Source organism: Platalea leucorodia (genome assembly GCF_965183815.1).
Source record: "Platalea leucorodia genome assembly, chromosome: 5".
In the NCBI taxonomy this organism is placed as follows: domain Eukaryota; kingdom Metazoa; phylum Chordata; class Aves; order Pelecaniformes; family Threskiornithidae; genus Platalea; species Platalea leucorodia.
Window position 1 is genome coordinate 83,093,953 of NC_138827.1, and position 19,207 is coordinate 83,113,159.

The 19,207-nt window shown below is 38.1% G+C and overlaps 1 protein-coding gene across 1 annotated transcript in view; it reads left to right on the forward strand.

The window, feature by feature from the left end:
• DPP4 (dipeptidyl peptidase 4) overlaps window positions 1-19,207 on the forward strand; it is a gene marked incomplete at both ends in the record, with an annotated part of 39,882 nt that overhangs the window by 8,864 nt on the left and 11,811 nt on the right. Inside the window, 16 exons of the mRNA XM_082311470.1 lie at window positions 83-177; window positions 297-371; window positions 2,317-2,369; window positions 2,471-2,543; window positions 3,704-3,824; window positions 4,241-4,401; window positions 6,242-6,345; window positions 9,817-9,952; window positions 10,101-10,145; window positions 12,866-12,970; window positions 13,078-13,145; window positions 13,340-13,393; window positions 13,868-13,992; window positions 14,948-14,995; window positions 15,493-15,591; window positions 17,670-17,739. Of these exons, the coding sequence (XP_082167596.1) occupies window positions 83-177; window positions 297-371; window positions 2,317-2,369; window positions 2,471-2,543; window positions 3,704-3,824; window positions 4,241-4,401; window positions 6,242-6,345; window positions 9,817-9,952; window positions 10,101-10,145; window positions 12,866-12,970; window positions 13,078-13,145; window positions 13,340-13,393; window positions 13,868-13,992; window positions 14,948-14,995; window positions 15,493-15,591; window positions 17,670-17,739 (1,432 nt within the window). The remainder of the gene's footprint in view (window positions 1-82; window positions 178-296; window positions 372-2,316; window positions 2,370-2,470; window positions 2,544-3,703; window positions 3,825-4,240; window positions 4,402-6,241; window positions 6,346-9,816; window positions 9,953-10,100; window positions 10,146-12,865; window positions 12,971-13,077; window positions 13,146-13,339; window positions 13,394-13,867; window positions 13,993-14,947; window positions 14,996-15,492; window positions 15,592-17,669; window positions 17,740-19,207) is intronic.

Here is a 19,207-nt window from a genome sequence, read left to right on the forward strand (position 1 = left end):
TCTGCTTAAAAACAAGGGGAAAAGAGAAGTAACTCATGAGCATTTTACTTGTTGTTTATTAGCAGCTCTCTTGTTCTTCTAGGTAATGAGTATCTTCACAAAACAGCTAATGGGGACATCCTACTTATCAATGCTGACACCGGAACATCCTCAGTAATCTTGGCGAATACAACATTAGTACGTTGACTTATATATAATATATGCAGATGTTGAGAAAGGTACTGAATTTAATATTTTGTTCTGTGCATTTCTTTGGAAAAAGTGCTTAATGTGTTCGTTTTGCCCTTTCTTGGCAGGATAAATACAAGGCAACCACAGTTATATTGTCTCCAGACCAAAGGTTTGCTCTTCTACAGTACAGCTATACAAAGGTACAAGTGCACTTTACTTCTCTGAGGATGAAACTGGGAAATAAAGGTTTGGGAACAACTAGGTGAGAGAGTGGTCTTGAAAGTAGGGATGGCAGAGGCTGAGAGAGTGAGGGAAATGCAGGCAGATGGATGAATGAGGTGAAGTGGAGCAGGTAGGAGAAGAGAGACTGGTATTGTCTGTGAGCTTGGCAGAAGAGATATGACTTCTTGAGAGAAGACATTGGATAAAAAGTGGAATGGAGAGATATCACAAGGAGAGTGAGGCTGGATGGTTCATCTGGGGAGACAAGCTAGAAGAATAGATAGGCATGACTGTGCAAGGAGTTGTGTGGGTAAGGAGAAGTGATGAGTAGATACGCTTGTATACATATGCTTGTACATGTATGCTATGTATATATATGGTTGTTACATTGTGGTGTTAGGACATCAGAATTTTAAACTGAGGTGAATGAAAAGCAGCATGTGCTTATAAGAGAAGGCTGTCCTCTTGCGCTTGGAGTGGACTTGGGTGTCCTCGTTCCCTACTGTCGGCAAGCACGTGAAAAACCTCCAGCATAATGCCTCATCCTGGCTTGGTGCTGAACCATGCAACAAAGGTCAATCTATGTTTATGCCAGCTGGCTTGAAAACCTGGCTGTGTGTTCCACTTGAGGACAGTTACAGAAACCTAATGGAGGCAATAATTTGCCCCACAGTGTGTGCACTGAGAAGCCAGTAAGTTTGCTGTTGTTTCCTTTTTTTTTCTGGAGAGCTGCCTGTTTTGTTTGTAAAAAGCTCAGTGCTGACTTGTGCAGTGTACAAATACTCCAGCACTGTGTCACCATGTACGTGTTCTGGCTTTGCAGTCCAAGAATGCCTCTCACACTGCGCCAGCCACAATCCGTGCACTCAGTCATCGCTTTTTTTGCAGTTTTAGCTTCCTTGCTGAGTACTGCTAAGCCAGTTACCTTTTGTCTTTCTGAATTGTTCAGAACTGTTTGACTTTTCACTGCATTAGTGGCCACAAAATGCCTTCTATTTTTCCAGCCACCCTAGATGTCCCCTCTGCTCATGATTTATTGCTCGATAGTATTTTATTTGTTGCACTCATAAGAGTGAATTTTATTTTAATGCTGAAGCAAGATCTTTTAACCTTTATATAATAGTGTGATTGAAAGTTATGTTATTATTAATCTTTATTGCAAGAAAACAGAGTAACAAAATGAATCATGAGGATGTAGACGCTTCTTATGTAATAGCCATCTGGTTGTGTAGTACTAAGTTATTGTTTTATATCTTTATACAAATCTTCAAGAACCATCATAGAAGGTAGCATTATTGTAGCATGTCAACACCATGGGCTAAATCAAACCTCTTCAGCCCCACATAGTGAACACATTTAAATTATCATCATCTTTCTCTCTGTAAGTGCCCACAGAGTGATACAGACTTCAACAGGCAGGTTTCTGAGAGAAAGGGTTTATTTCTGTGACAATATGAATGGGAATAGGTCACCCTGGAACTGGAGGAACTGCTACAGAAATACTGCTGGGACTTGAGAGGACTACTAAACAATAAGATGCCAAGTTAAATAATACAGCATGGAAAATGAGACAGAAAACAGCAAGTGTGCCAGTAAGGCAGAAGGAGGAGGATTAACTGTGCATAGCTATGGTAGTCTGCCATGTAGCTACAAGGATTTCTGAAAATCTGCAGCATCTCTGGCCTCTGTCTCTCTGTCCTTCATCAGTCAGTGGCCTCCATCATAGTATCTAAGTGATGACCCCAGAGGGGTGGCAATTATTTAGTCTGTTCTTAAACCTTGCAGAGATTTGTTACCCTTGTATGTTCATTGTGTTCCGTCTTAAGCAAAAGCATGAGGAGGGTTTCAGAGATAATTCAAACTGTAAAAGATGTGAATCCTGGTGAAATTCATGTTCTTAATATTAAAATAATTCTTTTGCAGTTGTGGAGGCATTCCTATACAGCTTCATATTACATCTATGATTTCAGTAGCAGGTCAGTAATTTTTGCACACAAGATGTAGTTTTAACATTATTTTGCAATGAAATGACATTTCACTGATTTTTCTTAGCTGCATTTTGTTTTTGTTTTTCCAGTTCTATCTTAGATGACGGACTACTGCCTACTGATATACAACATATATCCTGGTCACCTGTTGGTCACAAACTGGTTAGTAAAGATAAGTGAAACTCATATAAATAGCTGGTTTTGTACATCACATGACATAGAAGCTCAAATTGTATGTACCCTTGAGGTTTTGGGACTTCCCTGCTGCTAGTTAAAGTAGCTAAACTAGTTTCCAAATTGACTACTGTTACTGGAAAGACTCCAAAATCCCTCTGTGTGTTTTGTTTTGTTCTTCAATGAAAGGGCATTCCTGAAAGTAGTAGTGGCACCAGTAGTCATATAATGCACAAATGCACAGGAACTTCATGTTTTTACAGTTGCAGACAGTAGCTCATCCCTTTCAAAGGCAGCAGCATTACAATTGTCTACTTATCACTCTGATTTTCATCTCCTTATTACACCATAAGCAATGAAGTGTTGATGGATGCATGTAACAGGGATTGGAGGATCAAAATCTCTCTTGTACTCTTTCCTACTGTCTTTTCTTCCTCCTGTCCTCCCCAGTCCATGGCAATGGTGATAGTCACTGTGTTTGCAAGGCTTGTGCATTCCCTATGGTGAGCATTGGATCTGACTAAAGAGCTATCATAGGAGAATGTTGTGTTTATTTATTCTTATTGCTTGTAGTATAGGGATTATAGAGCCCAACCACAGAAGCAAAGGATGTTGAAGAGAGCTTTCTGCATTGCAGAGCAAAGCTCTGGAATAAAACTTTGTTGTTCAGTTGTTGGAGAAAAAACAGGGGTGATTAGAGAGGCAGGCAGGTGCCAAAAACTAGAGGAGTTCTGAGCACTACTGAAGAAATGCACTATCTTTGCAGGTCTATTAGCAATGCTGAGACCCTCATCAATGTTTTACCAAATAATTTTCTTTGAAAGACAAATTAGTGAAAAACAACTCCTAATGAAGGAAAATAAGCTTGTATTTCAACAGATGAATAGCAAGGTTTTCAAAACTTGACACAGTAATCATGTCATTTATCATAGTTGATTGTTTTTTGCATCTAGGCCTGAAGTTGGGTTGCTACATGTGATTTGTATTAGTAATCGGAGTTCGTTAAGTATCAGTAATGTTTGGTGAAATGCAACTTTCAAAGAGAGTTTTTGTCATCTGATGTAAAAGTAAATTTCCCACTAGATGAGGAAAAGGAAGGAAGTAGGATTTACTCTAACAGTAATAGTAATCACAATGATGTTTTGCAGGCATATGTTTGGAAGAATGATGTTTATGTAAAAGCTTCACCAACAGCAGAAACTGTGCAAATCACTGCAAATGGAGAAGAAAATAAAATTTTCAATGGAATACCAGACTGGGTTTATGAAGGTAACTGTATCAAGCATATTTTACTTTCCATTACGATGTAAAAACTGTTCTATTGTAATTATTTTATTATAACTGTTATTTCTTATCATTGAAAAGTTCAAAATAATCTAAGTCTGTATTTTAACAGAAGCATGCATCCTCACCTGAGCTTAATACCTGGCTAGTTTGAAGATCTAAGAACAGAAATGAGTTCAACTAACTTGCAGCATGTCACTGGAAATCATAGTGTGTGAATTTGCTCCATATGATAGATTATAAGCGTTGATTTAACGTCTCATTTCAGAACCCCGACAAACAGTCTGCACTTTGTTATCTGAACTTCAATTAAAAAAAAATTAAAAACTAATGAGAACAGTACCTAGGATAGAAGAGCCAACTTATCAATTATAACTTAAACACATTTTCATCTCTTTCAGAGGAAATGTTTGGCACCCATTTTGCTCTGTGGTGGTCTCCAAATGGCAGTTTTGTGGCATATGCAACATTTAACGATACAGAAGTTCCTCTTATAGAGTATTCCTTTTATTCTGAGGACACCTTGCAGTATCCAAAGACCATTAGAATCCCGTATCCCAAGGTCTGTGTTATTTATTAAACATGGTTGTTCCGCAGTTTCATTAAGAGAGTAGTCTCATTTAATCAGTTTCTGCTAATGAAAATATTGTCTGTCTCTCCTCAACAGCTTGCTGTGATTACTCTTTCTGAAGTCAACAGCATCTGGCAATGTTAAAGTATTTTATTATCTCCAGGGGAAAGCAAAAAGAAAAAAAAAAAAGTATGATTTAAGGTTTTGTTGTTTCGCCAGAAAATTTTCAGGTGGCAAGTAGATGTTGAGATAGAAAAGCTCTTAGGGAATTGAAGTTGGTACAAAGCACTTGGCAGATGCACGTTGTGTTAGGGTTGTACGTGGTATCGATAAAGGAATCTTCTTCAACTAAGGTAGCATTTTTAGTTGTTGGATGCTTCCTGTATTGGGATGAAGGGGAAGAATCTGCTGATGGAGCTTCTTTGCCTACACATAAAGCTCTTTCAGTGTTAGCTGTGGGAGTGAAGCCTTTAGTGCATGAAGCTCCTCCTCCTCCCCCTTCCTCTCCACATGACTTTGTGCCTACTGCTCTTGGCACAGCCGGCGCTGGACTAAATGGTGTGAGAGTCAGAGTCCAGTACGCTCCAAACAGGTTCTTTCAGATACTCCACACACGGAGGGTTTAACGTTTAATACAAGATTTACCTGTGTGAAGTTATTTGAAATTACATGGTATTTCGATTTAGCAGAGTGATGCAGCAATGCACTTAAGACACAGTGCAAGTACAAATTACACTTGGAGTACAACAGTTGCACTATACTGCTGAATCGCAATACAAACGTGGCTCTCGTTGCTGGTCTCCATAATATGCTCAGTGCCACAATGCTGGGCATTCCCATTGCCGGGAAGGAATACATGGATTGGAACCAGGCCAAGTCAGGAAGATGTTTTCACCCTTTTGATTAACTGGGGCAGAACAGCCGATACAGCCAGCTGATCACTCAACTGATAGAGCTGTTTGTCTGGTGTAAAAGCCGGCCTCCGGTCCTCTTTGTGCCAAGTTCAGCTTTCTCTGCAGCAGCCGTGGTCAGTCACTCCCGACCCTTCCCAAAGCTTCAGGAGCACATGGCCTTTGCCTGTCCCCTTGGAGCCTCCCCCAGAGGGGTCAGTGGTGCTCACGGCGAGCCTCTGCAGGGACTCTGCCCTGAGTGTGACATCTATGAAGAGACATGGGTGTAAAATGAACTGCCAATTTAAACTGCACCTTTTATTACAAACCCCTTTTATTTGCAATATTGCTGACTTCTGGAGACGGGTCAACTACACCTACCTAACTGTTATGATGAGGACTTAGCTAGTTAACTTGTACTTCTGGAGAAGCCCTTACTGACACAGTTATATTGCTGTCAGTACCTGATAGCACCACATGAAAAATAGTGGGGTATGTCCTGCAGTCACAGCTTTGATTGTTGTATCAGCAGCTATTATATGATCACTTAATGTAAGGTATTGGTTTCCACGAAGAAGCACTTTTCTGTCTGTTAGCAATGGATTTGATTCACTGTTAGATACTGTGTGTGGCATGTGGGACGAGATACGGTCAAATACTGCTTTGGGTATGGCAAGCCCTATGTATTTACAAATGTTTCTAAATGTAGTAGTCTTTCCTATCTAGAAATACGTAACTAACACTTTCATATAAAAAAAAATACAAAGCATAATTTATGTATCAATCTTAAGAACTGCATTTACGAACTTGTCTTTTCACATGTTTGAAGTTGGCTGGTTCTACCTGCCTGTCTGTAGTAATTTCTTCATCTATAGTTTCAAACACTTATTTCACCAAGAATATTCTCTTTTCAAAAGTACAATGAAAAATTTTATTTTTAGGCAGGAGCTAAAAATCCAACTGTGCAATTCTTTATTGTGAATACCGAATTGCCTCCTCCTTTCCGCTCTGTTGAAATTTCTCCACCTGCAGAAATAAAATCAGGGTAAGAAATTTTGATTAAATGTTTGCTTGTTTCTTTTGGTGGGAGAGGAGGAGCTTTTATGTGTGACCACCCTATATTCAGTGTATATGGCAGTTTTTCCCAGTCATGCGGCTCTGGTAGCAACAAGATTTACCAGAGAAAATCTGCACAGAGATTATCCTCCTAGTGATTATATATAGATGGCATATTCCATGTATGTTATATTCAGAATGTGACAAGTTCTTGGCTCATCACGCTCGGTGGAGTCTAACTATGGTGAAGTCATTTCACAGTACAACTTGAATATGAGCAAGTTTTGGTATAATCAAATTATAATATATGTATTCCAATTCACTGGGGGGAAAAAAACAAAACAAAACCTTAATGGTAAGCGAAGATTTGATTCCATTGGAAGCAAGACTCCTTGCTAAGGCAAGGCATCATGGCTGTCTTCAGATTTATACTTAAAATGTTTGTTTTCTTTGGAAACATGGTGAAAACCAGCACCTCTCACAGAAAATGGAAAATTGTATTTCTCAGAATGCCACTGGAAATGCACAACATGATATAAATGTATTTTGTAAAGAGCAGCTAAATTGATTTAAAATGCATGCACACAGAATTTGGTATCCCAGATCTTGGGTTTTGTTTTTTCTTTTTAACAGTATTGTGGAAATTCTTAGAGGTTTGCACTTACACACATGATGGGTATGGAAGCACAGGTTATACTGATAAACTTCAGGAAAAACAAGAGAGGTCTGTCAGCTAGTGCGCAAACCCAGCGTTTTGTACGTGGTGGCCAAAAAGCTGTAACTGGAATATCCGTGCTATTCCGTTTCAGTCCTCGGCACAGTGTAACTAACATCTCTGTGTTAACTGAGATATGGAAGTTTTTACGAATATGTTGTTCTTTACCCTTTCTCTACAGTAACATTGCAGTAGCTAGGTGTTACATAGCTGTTGTGCGCTGTTTTTCTCCAGAATTTCAGTGGCTCAGAATTATAAGCCCTTTATGTTTTGGTCAGTTCTGGTTCGGATCTCTGCTGTCTTAGAGTTATGTTTTACCTTTTGTTAACACCTAATGAAAGCTGAACAACGCTGCTGTGTGACCTGGAGAGAATAACTGTCATCTGTCTTCCAGCCTTGTACCCATCTGGCTAACACAAGCCTGAGTTACATGGACTTAATCCATTTTAAAATGAATGTAGCACTCTGTAAATCAGGATTAATACAAAGATAAATCAAGTCTTGAATGATGAGTGCAAGGATCGAAACTTACTCTTCCTCCCGACGGCTGATCCAAATAATGGTTAAGCCTGAGCATGTGCGTCCTGCAAACATTGAGGTGGCCAGAACAACTCTTGGGGAATTTTGCAAGAGCAAAAGTACATGAGTAGGAAAAGGCAAGTGATGTGCAATGTTGCTGTTGGGTAGTTTTGCTCCTGGAAGCACAAGATAATAAATAGTTGCACAGTATGTATATTTATACCACTGTATGACAGGAAAGGTTAATTTTTGTGGTGGAAAATTCTATTTTTACTTCCTTGGAGCTAAATTCTGAGCAAAACTAAGTTTGAATTGGTGACATACCTCAACCCACCCGCCTGGGTGGGGATTTCGAGGGGCAGTGCCCCTGCAAATGGTTGCCTGTAGCAGCACTATCCTGAGCCGCTTGTATGCGCAGCAGTTGTACCCCCACATTTGAAGGGGGCAGGCCGCACTTCTCTTTCAGAGTGAATGTTTTATTATTTGTCAAGGAAGGCTGCCCAAGTCTGGAATGGCAGTGCTTTGCCACATAAGATGGTAGATGAAACCTGACACTTGCATGAATGACCAGCATGAAATCCATACCGCTATTAGCATCATGGGTACAGGGGGCTCCTGTTGGCTAACAGGAGGATGAAGGCAATGGGTGCTTCTGGTCTGAAATGTTCTGTCCTAAAAATAAGTTGTCTTCGGAGTAGAGAGCTCCAGACAGTGATTGCAGGCATATCCCTTCTCAGCAGCAAATGAGGAAGGCAATGCAAAACTACTATACTCTATACTTGAGTAAATTGCGGCTTCGTTAACATTTCCTGGGTTGTTGAAAACTGAAGGTGCATTGCTAGTTTCTGTAATAAATTTAAAATATTTATTACATTATAATAATAGCATAATAAATAATATTTTTTTAACTTGTACTGTCCATCTTGTCTGATGGATGATTTATAGTCTCCAGAATTGTTAACTTCTCTCAGTTTGAAGGAACAAAAACTGGGGGGCTAATTTCCCTTTTACAAAATAAGGGAAACCACTATTATAGGTACATGAAGAACGGCAGTTTCATTTTTTTTCCAAACAAGCTCCTGCAGAGTGCTTTTATAATAATATTGGTCTAAAATATACTATTTGAAGCTAGTGACAGTACCAATTAAATGACCTACCAACTTCCCAGTCAAATACGAATGTGAAAATAGACCTTTTTTAAACATGACTTCTAAACTGCAATCTAGAAATAAACCTGAAAGTGGTCGGTAACCAGTTGGCATATATTTTTAATCCATCCACACTAATTGTAGTGTTTTCTCCCTCCACCGCCCCCCCCCCCCCCCCCCGATCACGAACATGTTCACTCTCATCACAAAACTTCCCACACATTTTTGTTAACTAACTTGGGGGAAAAAGGGAACATGAACTTGGAACTAAGTCAAATGTGCAAATTCCGGTTAAAAATGTATACTTGCCTTGGAGGGGAGGTTTGTTTTATTTTAGTTCGTAAGGCTTCTAGGAGATAGGACAGATCTAAAATAAGAAAAGACGAGTACATCTAACAGATCGTAATGGTAAACAGAACCACTAAAATTTATGTGGTGCCTTTTTAAAATTAATATACAGGAATAGTCATGAAAATAATATTTTTTTCCAGATACTCCAATTCTTCCTGTCAACTAGTTGGTATTCTGAAGATGAAAGTAAACTATTCAGATAGTAATACCTGTTCTTGGTACAATCTCTCCCTCTATTCTAACTAACGGAAATAAATACTAAATTGAACAAAGGCATGTATCACTTGGAAAGTGCTTACAGGCAACCAACTTCATGCAGCTAAGGTTAAAATTCCAAAATCTAAGGCCCATAGAACTTAATATTCAGAAGAATTTCCTCTAGATGCACATAGCGCAAGATTTATGAACAGTCTGGAGTAGCTATTACTTCGTGCATTAGAGGATAGTGATCTGTCTGTTAGAATTTAATTGCAGTCTTTCTGGAAGCGGGTATGTACAAACTGTCTAATTCTTTATTGTATGAATGAAAATAACCGAGGCATCTACCAGCAGCAAAAACAATTGGCAAAAAAATGGCACAATTAGGTTTGCATCATTGTTTATTGTTGAAGAGTCGATTGAAATGCAAATAGCCAGATGAGTCTCATTCAGTGAATTGCTGAATGCTATTGTATAGTATGCTATTGCAGAGAGGATTTTAAATATCTAATGCTATTGCTGTTTTCAGGGATCATTATTTGAGTGTTGTAACATGGGTGACAGATGAAAGGATCTCTCTGCAATGGCTGAGAAGAATTCAGAATTTTTCAGTCCTCACAGTCTGTGACTTTGAAAATGCTACTGGAAATTGGTCATGTCCACGGGTAAGAAAAATTATGTGGGAGAGTTGTAATGCTTGATAAATGAAACTAGAAAGGCGTAGAGTATCTCTGTATGTTTATCTTTGAAGAAACATAGCCTGATGTAAAATAAACATAATTGTTGTGGGATTGTTTGTTTTTTCTTTCTTAGGAAAAACAACTTACAGAAGAAAGTACAACTGGCTGGATTGGCAGAGTGAGTGCTCAATTTCTAAAAGTGCCACATGCTAAATAACACTGATAATTAAGAAAATTTCATATGAGCCTCTTAACGGTTGCAGTGCCTGCTGTGTGCAGGTCTGATCTATTCACTTGTTGCATTTTACATGTATAGGAAAAAATGGTCTCAAATGGAGCCACTATGCCACCCCGCTCCTGGTTTTAAGCTTTTGTGGGTATGGGGTTCTGAACTGCCAGGCTGGGCTGACAGCGCAGCGTGGCTGGAGCTGTAACTGCGTCCTCCGGGACCTGTGCGTCATGTTCAGCTTGCCAAAAAGCAGAGTGCTCCTTCCAGACTCCTTCTTAATTCTGACCTGCCGCTTCAGTAGCGGTAGGTGGGGGAGTGCAGAAGCCAGGATTCAGAATTCCCTTTGTTCGGGAGGAGTTGTCAGCTGTGCTGGTTTGGCTGCTCTCCAGTCTTCCTGCCACCTCCAGAATGATCTAGGTGATGAAATGTATTAAGAAGTGTATCCCATAACCTTTGAATGGTATTGGAGTAAAGGCATAGAGGACAAAACTAATTTTTAGCGTTTCAGGTTGCAACAAACCATTCCAGGTTTTCCTTGGGGATTTATTTATTTATCTTCTCTCCCTGCCCACCCCACCCCCCCCCCCCCCCCCCCCATTGGAGAGAGCTAGGGACAAGATACATGTAGCTGACCAGTTTAAAATTTTCATACGCTTCTACCAAACCAATCGCTACTGTCTGGATGATGCTTTCCAAGCTGCCTCTCAGTCCTTTTGTACATGGTAGGGAGTAGGCACCTAATGAACTACACAGAAGATCTGGGGGAAGTGAAGCAGAGATGCAAAAGTTCAGACTTGGAGGGAGAAATGAGTTTCAGAGTTTTTGATGAGAACAGAGAGTACACTTTCCACTCCCGCATTTTCCACACACTGATTATGCTTTAGTCACTAATTCACTTTTGAAGTCAAAAATGAAAGTTTAAAGAAATGCAAAGAGGGAGGCAACAGCAGGGATGAAATCATCCGCAGTATGAAGATGAGAGATCAACCCACCTGCTGTCAAATTTGATATGGAAAGGAAGGCCTTAACGCTGACACATTTTGCTTCTCTGCAGCAAAGGCTTCACAATTAGACAATGTGATGATCAAGCTGCAGACTTTGTAAACAGTTGTGCAAAATGAGAGGGCAAAATGCGAGTCTGTGCCATTAAACTAGGTTGTTGGTTTTTTGTTTCTTTTAAAGAGACAACCCACATCTTGGGAGCTGTTGGAAGAAAAAGATAATCTCACTGTATGATTCCTGAATTTGAGAAGGGAGTAGAAAGTAGGGAGGATTGAAGAGGGGATAGGAAAGGTTACATTTATTCTTTTCTTTTATTCTTAGCTACTTAGGGATGATTACACTTGACTGGCAAGGGATATTTTTTTGTGTATATATATATGAGAGATGTATATATACACATATATATGTCTATACAATTCATATACGTGTATAAACAAACTTAAGTAAATTATATGTGTGTAAAATACAGACATATACTTCTCTCTTTGTATGTATCTATAGTGGTTTTTTTTCTTTTTTTCAAAAATAGATATGAAATTATACTTAATCTAAGAATGCTCAGAACAGCCTGTGTTACTGCATAAGGCTTCCAGGTCATGAGCTAAGTTAGAGCTTGCCAGTTGAGTTGAAGGAAAGTCACACTTTGAAAAAGCAAGACTGTGATAAGGGAGAAGCTAGCAAAATATTTGCCAGGTTATTTTTTGCAAAAATATTGCTAGGGAAGACGGAGAGATTATCTGGAGCACATGGGTTATGGAGACAAGTTCTGTCATGGCTTGCCGAGTGACCAGAAGCAAGTCACTTCATCTTTCTGTTTCACTTTCCATTTCAAAAATAGGTATAACATCTCAGAGATCTTGTGTTGTGTCAGTTGGCTAATTAATGTTTAGATGTTTTGGACATGTATCACAGAAATAACTTTTTTTTCATTCAGCTCAATTTCATTCCTCTATTTTTCTCTCTACCACGTGGAGCACATGCAAATGACAGTCAGTAGAAGGAATCCATTCATTTCCGTCACTCCCAATTGATAAATGGATAGTTCCTTCATGAAAATATCATTGCAGTTTGGGTTCTCCATCATTCTGTAATCAGCTACTTACTACAAAAAAATTCCTCTTGGAAACCAACTTGCTTTCTTTGAAAATGGGGGAAATTTTTCACTGTGAAGCTAAAAAAAAAAAAAAATCAGAGTTCAAAGAATTTTTTCACAAGTACGTGTTTTAAAATGGGAAATTCCAGGAAAACATGTATTTGCAATGTTTACATTGCTATAGGTTGAAGCTGCATGTTGGCGTTGGAGAGAATAAATCAGTGACTTTAAAAGTAAATGCACATATTGTTTCCTAAAATAGTAGGAAACCAGGAACACCTGTAGGACTTCAGATTGAAGCAAGGTGGGAGTGGACATCGGTCATTACCAGGGCTGATACTCAGGAAATTCTGCTGCTTAAGGAGTCAGAAAATATTTCAAGTGTGTTTACTTTTAGGGTAATGGCTACAGGTTCTACCTTCTAAGTCAGTAGGCAAAAATTTTTGCAGTATGTTCAGTGATGCATTGTTTTTAAGTATTGAAACTCCTGTTTAGAGATATCAGAATCTAAATTTATCATTTTGGTTTTGGAGTTTTGTCGTTTGCTTTAACAGACATCTCTCTTGTGTTCAAGTTTCAGCCATCTACCCCTCACTTTGCACCCGACAATGCTGCCTACTACAAAGTCTTCAGCAATACAGTAGGTTACAAGCACATCCATTACATAAACGGCTCGCAGGTAAGTAATAAGGCATAGGACAGTCACGGCTGACTTGTGTTTCTCCTGGTGATTGAGGAGCTTCACGTTCTACTTTTTTGCCTTGCCTTTTTCTGCCCCCCCTCCAGGCTCCAGTACCTGTTACTGCAGGAAAGTGGGAAGTTATCAGCATAGCAGCTGTAACCAATAACTTTTTGTAAGTATTGTAATTAAGATATTGATTCCTATCAGGAGGGCTTGTAACAAGGGTCTAAGCAAGTAGGGAGGGAGAAGAGGGAGAAGGTGTCATTTAACTCATTAAAAATCTGATCTAAACATGTAAGATAATCCTTTAAATATTGTAATGTGCTGTAAGCATTTTACCAAAACCAGTATGTTTTGCTTTTATAGATACTACATTAGTAATGAAAACGGTGGAAAACCAGGAGGAAGAAATCTTTATAAGTAAGAAATTTTTACTTCAGTATGAGTAAAATATTTATTAATGCAAAAGAAATTTTAAGAAAAAGCATTGCAAAATAAAAATATTAGGATGTTTATAGTCTAATGTGGGATCCTAGATAGGGTATTTAATTAAAATCAGTGTAGGAGTATAAATTGTAGAAACAACTAAAATATTCTTCTGTAAATTTAGTTAATAAAGGGAAATTGTGAAAAGAAACAGCCAGTCCTCAAGCAACAGATCCCTAAAGAAAGCCTCTCATGCTTTTCTTTTGCTATGATTATAATTCCAGTATTAATTGAACTCAAAATTTTGAAGTCTGCTTTCTCTATTTTTAAAATCAATAAGGACTCCTGAATTTTATTGTATTTCATTCAGTCATCTTATTTAAAAAGCATATATTTGTTAGCTTAGTTTTTAAAAAAAAAAAAAAAGGAAGTCTTCCATCTCTGAAATGAAGCTCATCTACTTTGCAGAGTGCTCTTGGAAAGCAGTCCAAATTCTACTAAATGTGTTAGCTGTGATCTGAATCAAGAAAGATGCCAGTATTATTCTGTGTCCTTCAGCAAAGATGCGCAATATTATCAGCTAGTTTGTCGTGGTGAGTATATCTGGAATTATTTGACATAAACATGACTCACCGATTAGTTGGGTGGGGAAGTTCACTTTGTCAAATCTTGATATGCACTGCGTAACAATGATATGTGTTGATATTCTTGGATAAATGCATTGGCAGTGGAAAAACATGCTCCCTCCTAGGCTTAAAAGCACCTTGATAAAAATTGCAAGGGTAAAATTTGATAATTCTACCTGTCAGTGGACCTGAAGGAGATGCAAAACGCTCCTGTCTGCTGTGCATCTCCTCAAGAGCTGCACGGGGAGCTCTGTCTGTTGAAGGAATTTGGAGGCTAAGGGAGCAAGGCGAGCAACAGGCTGGGTAAAAAGAAGTGTTCTATGTGTGGGAATAAAACTAAGATAGATAATGCTGCCAAAAAAAATCCAGTGAACATAACCTTAAGTTAAGCAGTGGGACTGTAGTCTGACCTGTAAGTGCTTGTGCTAGATGGTACAAGGGATAAATTAATCAAAGGGTGGGAAAAATAAAATCTTCTCGAAAATTTCCCTTAAATTGAAATGTATGTTGTTTTTTAAGATGCCAAGATCTTCTTTAATCTATGGGCTAGAAGGACAGACAGCAAAGAGGGGATTGTTCTGTCAGGTTGTAAAGATCGTTGTTTGAAGAAGACTGCTGTGGTCCCTGTGACAAGGCTTACTGATTTCCAAACCATGGCCCACAGCTGATGGGTAGACTTTGCTCAAAAGTGGGAGTTCAGTTCTTCAGTACCTCACAATCATGGGGCTCGCCTGTGAGACAGTCTGAGTATTTTATGGGATCCTCTGGCTTGAGTTTGGGCCCTACTGATTTAAAATCCAGCTTGTGCAGACTGGAGGGAAACGAGTTCTGAGCTTTTATGAATTACCCACTTCCAGTTGCTTTACGAGGCTTGTGTTTTGAGACAGCATGCAAACGTGAAGGTTTCATGCTCTATTAACAGGTCCTGGCCTGCCCATATCTACTCTGCACAGAAGCAGTGATGATCAAGGTACGGGATTGTCTTAAAATATAATTTATGTTGCACTGTAAACTTGTTTTAATTTTGTTCTCATTGCTTAGTATAATAATTAAACTGTCAGTTATAAAGGGTCAATTTAATTTTAGATAATTACTCTAGTATAGTTAACCAGAAGAATAAATTATATAGCTTGGCATATGTTTATTCATAGTTTATTTAATATTATTTTTACATTGTGCTAGAAAACAGTGAGTAATGCATGATTTATTTACTGAATAATTCAGTTTTTCTGAAATGGCATTTAGATGAAAAACGGGGAAACCAGCTTTCTGGTTACTAAATTACTGAAGGAAAACTGTATCATAAACATTGAATCTGAGAGGAAAACCAAAAACTGCAGTAAACGAAGACTGCAATGTAGGTTGCCATCATCTCAGATTGAATTTTTAAAGTGTTTCATGATTAAAGAGCAATGCATTTGAAAATAATGTCTTTAATCTTTGACTCTTACTAACTCTCTCATTTAGTCCTCAGATACTTGGAAAATAACACTGAACTGGAAAATTCATTGAAAGATATTCAGATGCCTTCAAAAAAAATTGGGTTCATTAGTGTAGGTGGATACAGTAAGTTCAAAAACATGTTTTACCTTTCTCTCCTTTCACGAAGTGCTTCAAGGTCTTCTGCTGAAAGCATGACAGAAAAGATGGGTGTAGTGGGGATTATTGCAGTTATTCAGCACTTTGAGGCAAGACAAGATTTTCTTTTTTTTTTTTTTTTTTTTTGGACATCTCCAGACATTCTGGGTTTTTTTCTGAAATCCCCAAATATTCTTATCTAAAATATGCTTTTTCCCTAGTGTGATATCTTGATGTTTTCATGATGAAGTGGCTTAACTCCTTTCTTCCTTGATAATTACCTGAAAAACAGAAGTCCCTAACGCCACATTAAATAAATAAATAAGAGGAATGGGGGGTGAGGCACAAAGCTCATAAACATTGTTGAATTTAAATTAAATTATAAATTCAAGTAGGTCTTAAACCAGAGGGACTTGTACCTGTAAGTTGCGTTAGTAGGTTGGAACAGTGGAGGAGAAGCTCACCTACTATCAAAAAACGGACACAGAATCTAAATGGAAAAGTTTGCAAAATCATTTAGGCTACATTTCAACAAGATCATCTTTGACTTTGTGTAGGGGAATATTTGCATTGAATAATCACATTCTTAAAAGCACGTTCACGCTGCAACACTACATAAACCTCTGAATACAGACTAGAATGAAATGCTAGAAAATGAACTGCTGGTGCTTTGCTAGTGGTGCTCCTCTGAATTTGCACATCTGGGTACAGAAGCTTTCTTGGTGTGCTGCTAGGCTAAGGAACATCAGATAGACCAGCAGTGGGAGGCCTGGTACCTGTCTAAACTGTTCTTGCTCCAGCCTTTACTACTAGCTTTTCTTTTCATGACAAACTTCCTCCTGATAATATGAATGAATATTCTTAATGAAATTATATTTTACAAACTGTATTGAGTTCTGTCAGTCACCATTAACTGTTCTTTTTTATGCCTCCCTCCTTCCACTGTTACCCTATCTTTATAATAACTCTCTTTATCTTTGTGTTTTCTGTCTTCTATTTCTGTCACATTTTTACTAGGGCTAAAGATGAAATCTTCCAGGCAAGATGGAGGTTTAAAGATGTTCTTCCTGCTATCAGTTGTATATTCATCTTTTTATTCCTCTTTGTTCTTACTACTTCATCTCTTCAGGGTAAAAGTTTTTGGGTAAGGGGAATCTATTTTTCGTGTCATAAATAGGAGAAATAAATCCATTTATGTAGTGCTACTTCAAGTTCCAAATCCATTCACAAATCCATGTATGTTACCAAAGACGAAATCTGCTCCTGTGACTATAGAGTACACAGATTATGCAGAAAACTAAAATCAGTATTTTCTTGTGTTCAATTTAGATTGTTAATTTTTCAGTGTTTTAATGCCTTGCATATTCATACCTGGACAAATTTCTGTAAGACTTGCAGTCTGGCTATTGCTGTGGTGCAGTCCATCAGCATTATTTCATGCTCCCTTTGCAGCATCAGTTCTTTTAAAATTCATGAGTGAACAATTGAGCCAATTGGTTTGCGAAACTTAGATGGTGTGCATTTAAAATGTTCAGCTAACTCTCAGCCAGCTTGGGTGGAAAGAGTAACATGGATGGAACTGGAATCAGTGTTGCTTGGGAAATAATAGATATTTGGATATGTTTCTGGGTGCTTTGCAAACTCTCATGCAGAGCCTATCTGACAGGTTCAAAATATTTAAAATTGCTTTTTAGTGCTGGGAGAGAAATTTGAGTAGAGAAACGTTTTTGAGCTAGTGTCAGATTTACCACTGTAGAGACTTACCAAGTCTTACATGTAAGCTTATAATGTAGAATAATGTTACAAGACAGCATGTTGAGTACCCAAATTTTATTATTATTATTGTAGACATTCCAGTTCCAGACTTTCTGCTAACTCAGCTGTAAAACATTAAAAAAAAATATTAGATTAGCTAGGAACTTTTACGTGTATATATTAGGACAGTTCAGATGAAACTGCTTTTTAATTTTTAGGGGGTGACTCAAATGTGCTCCTGTATGAATTGCAATGCATGTCGAATTCTTTCACTGCAGAACTGACTTAAGTCAAACTCTTTTCACTTTTAGACCTGTGGTATCAAATGATATTGCCTCCCCATTTCGATTCGTCAAAGAAGTACCCTCTGCTCCTTGATGTGTAAGTCTTCAAGTTACATGGCAATGTTGTGTTAATAATCACTTTCATTTACTTCAAATGCTCTTGATAAGATTGGGAAACACAATACTGGCGTGTTTTCTAATTACTTCTTGATGTAGCTTTAAGAGGGAATGAAAAAATGAGGTGTATCCCAATTTGTGATAGATTCCTGTACTATAAGATGATGTAATGCTTAACAAGCACATATTTTGCTGGTGGCAGTGAGGCAGATACAGAATGTATCCGATGTAAAAGCCAGGATGTTAGCATTAGCTTACCTCCTTCTCTGCTATTAGAGTTCCTTAGGAATAACATTTGATGGAATTACGTTCCAGAATGAAACCTTGAATAAGCCGTGTGTCCTAAAGCTGAAGTAGTGAGTGTGACGTTGCATTTTCTTTATGATATTTGACTGTCAGTTGGTGTTGGCAAACTGCATCCTACGGTCAGGGTTGCATTTGCTGTTTTTTCATAAATTCAAGACCATGACCAGGTGCTGTTTGGTCCATTCTTCCGCAAGCACTTCTGTTCATGCTGGTATGTTTTCTTCTAACTGGAAATTACTGAAATTTAGCTATTCATTAAAATAGAAATGTTAACCTTTTCCTCTTTTTACAAAAAGCTGACTCCACAAGGAAACTAGCTGTTAATTGTTAGATACATCTTTATATAATGCAATTTGGTAGCACTGTAATACTTTTTGATATGCCTATTGAACGTTTTAATGAGCAGTCAGTGCTCTTTGCTTGTTAAGACTTATTTTGGGTTTGATTCTATTTTTATTGACTTACCTGGGCCTTTGTCAGATCACCTCTGCTTTGTGGTGATCTTGGTATCAGAAATTCCTTCAGCAGTGTCAGGATCCATAGCGTATAGAAACAAAGCTTGAAATAGAGAATTCCTAGTAGTTTTTTCTTCACTTTTAAAACTGGGAAAAATAGGTTATAGAGCCATAAGAGCCATTCTTCCATTCCTTACTCTGTCGAACAGTGGCTAGAGAAGCGCACTGCAAGCGGAATTTTACCATCCAGGCACTTAGCGTGTGATTTCATGGTGCTCAAGTGCTTCCGAATATTTTAAAATAAAAAGTTACAATTACAGTTTTGCTTCCTTTTTCTTAGCCTGCTTAAGAAATAGTTTAAACTGTAGGGAACACTGATGAGACACTAAAAATGCAGAAGAAGATCTTTTTCATTTTCCCAGATGAAGACTGTTTGTTGATTTCAGACTGTAACCAAATAAATCATGGGTAAGTGGAACAGAAATAGTTAAAGAGCATCGCTTTAAAACTTAGATGACTAGATATGCCAACACAAGAAAGAATTTGCTTTGGATTTCTGATAAGCTGCTTAAAGTCAAAATAATGAAAGTTTCTTATTAGAGCAGAAAGCAATAAAACAAAATCCAGTCTGCTTTCTTGATTAACAGTTGACGTTTTTAAAAAGGCATATTGCTTTTAGCATCCAGG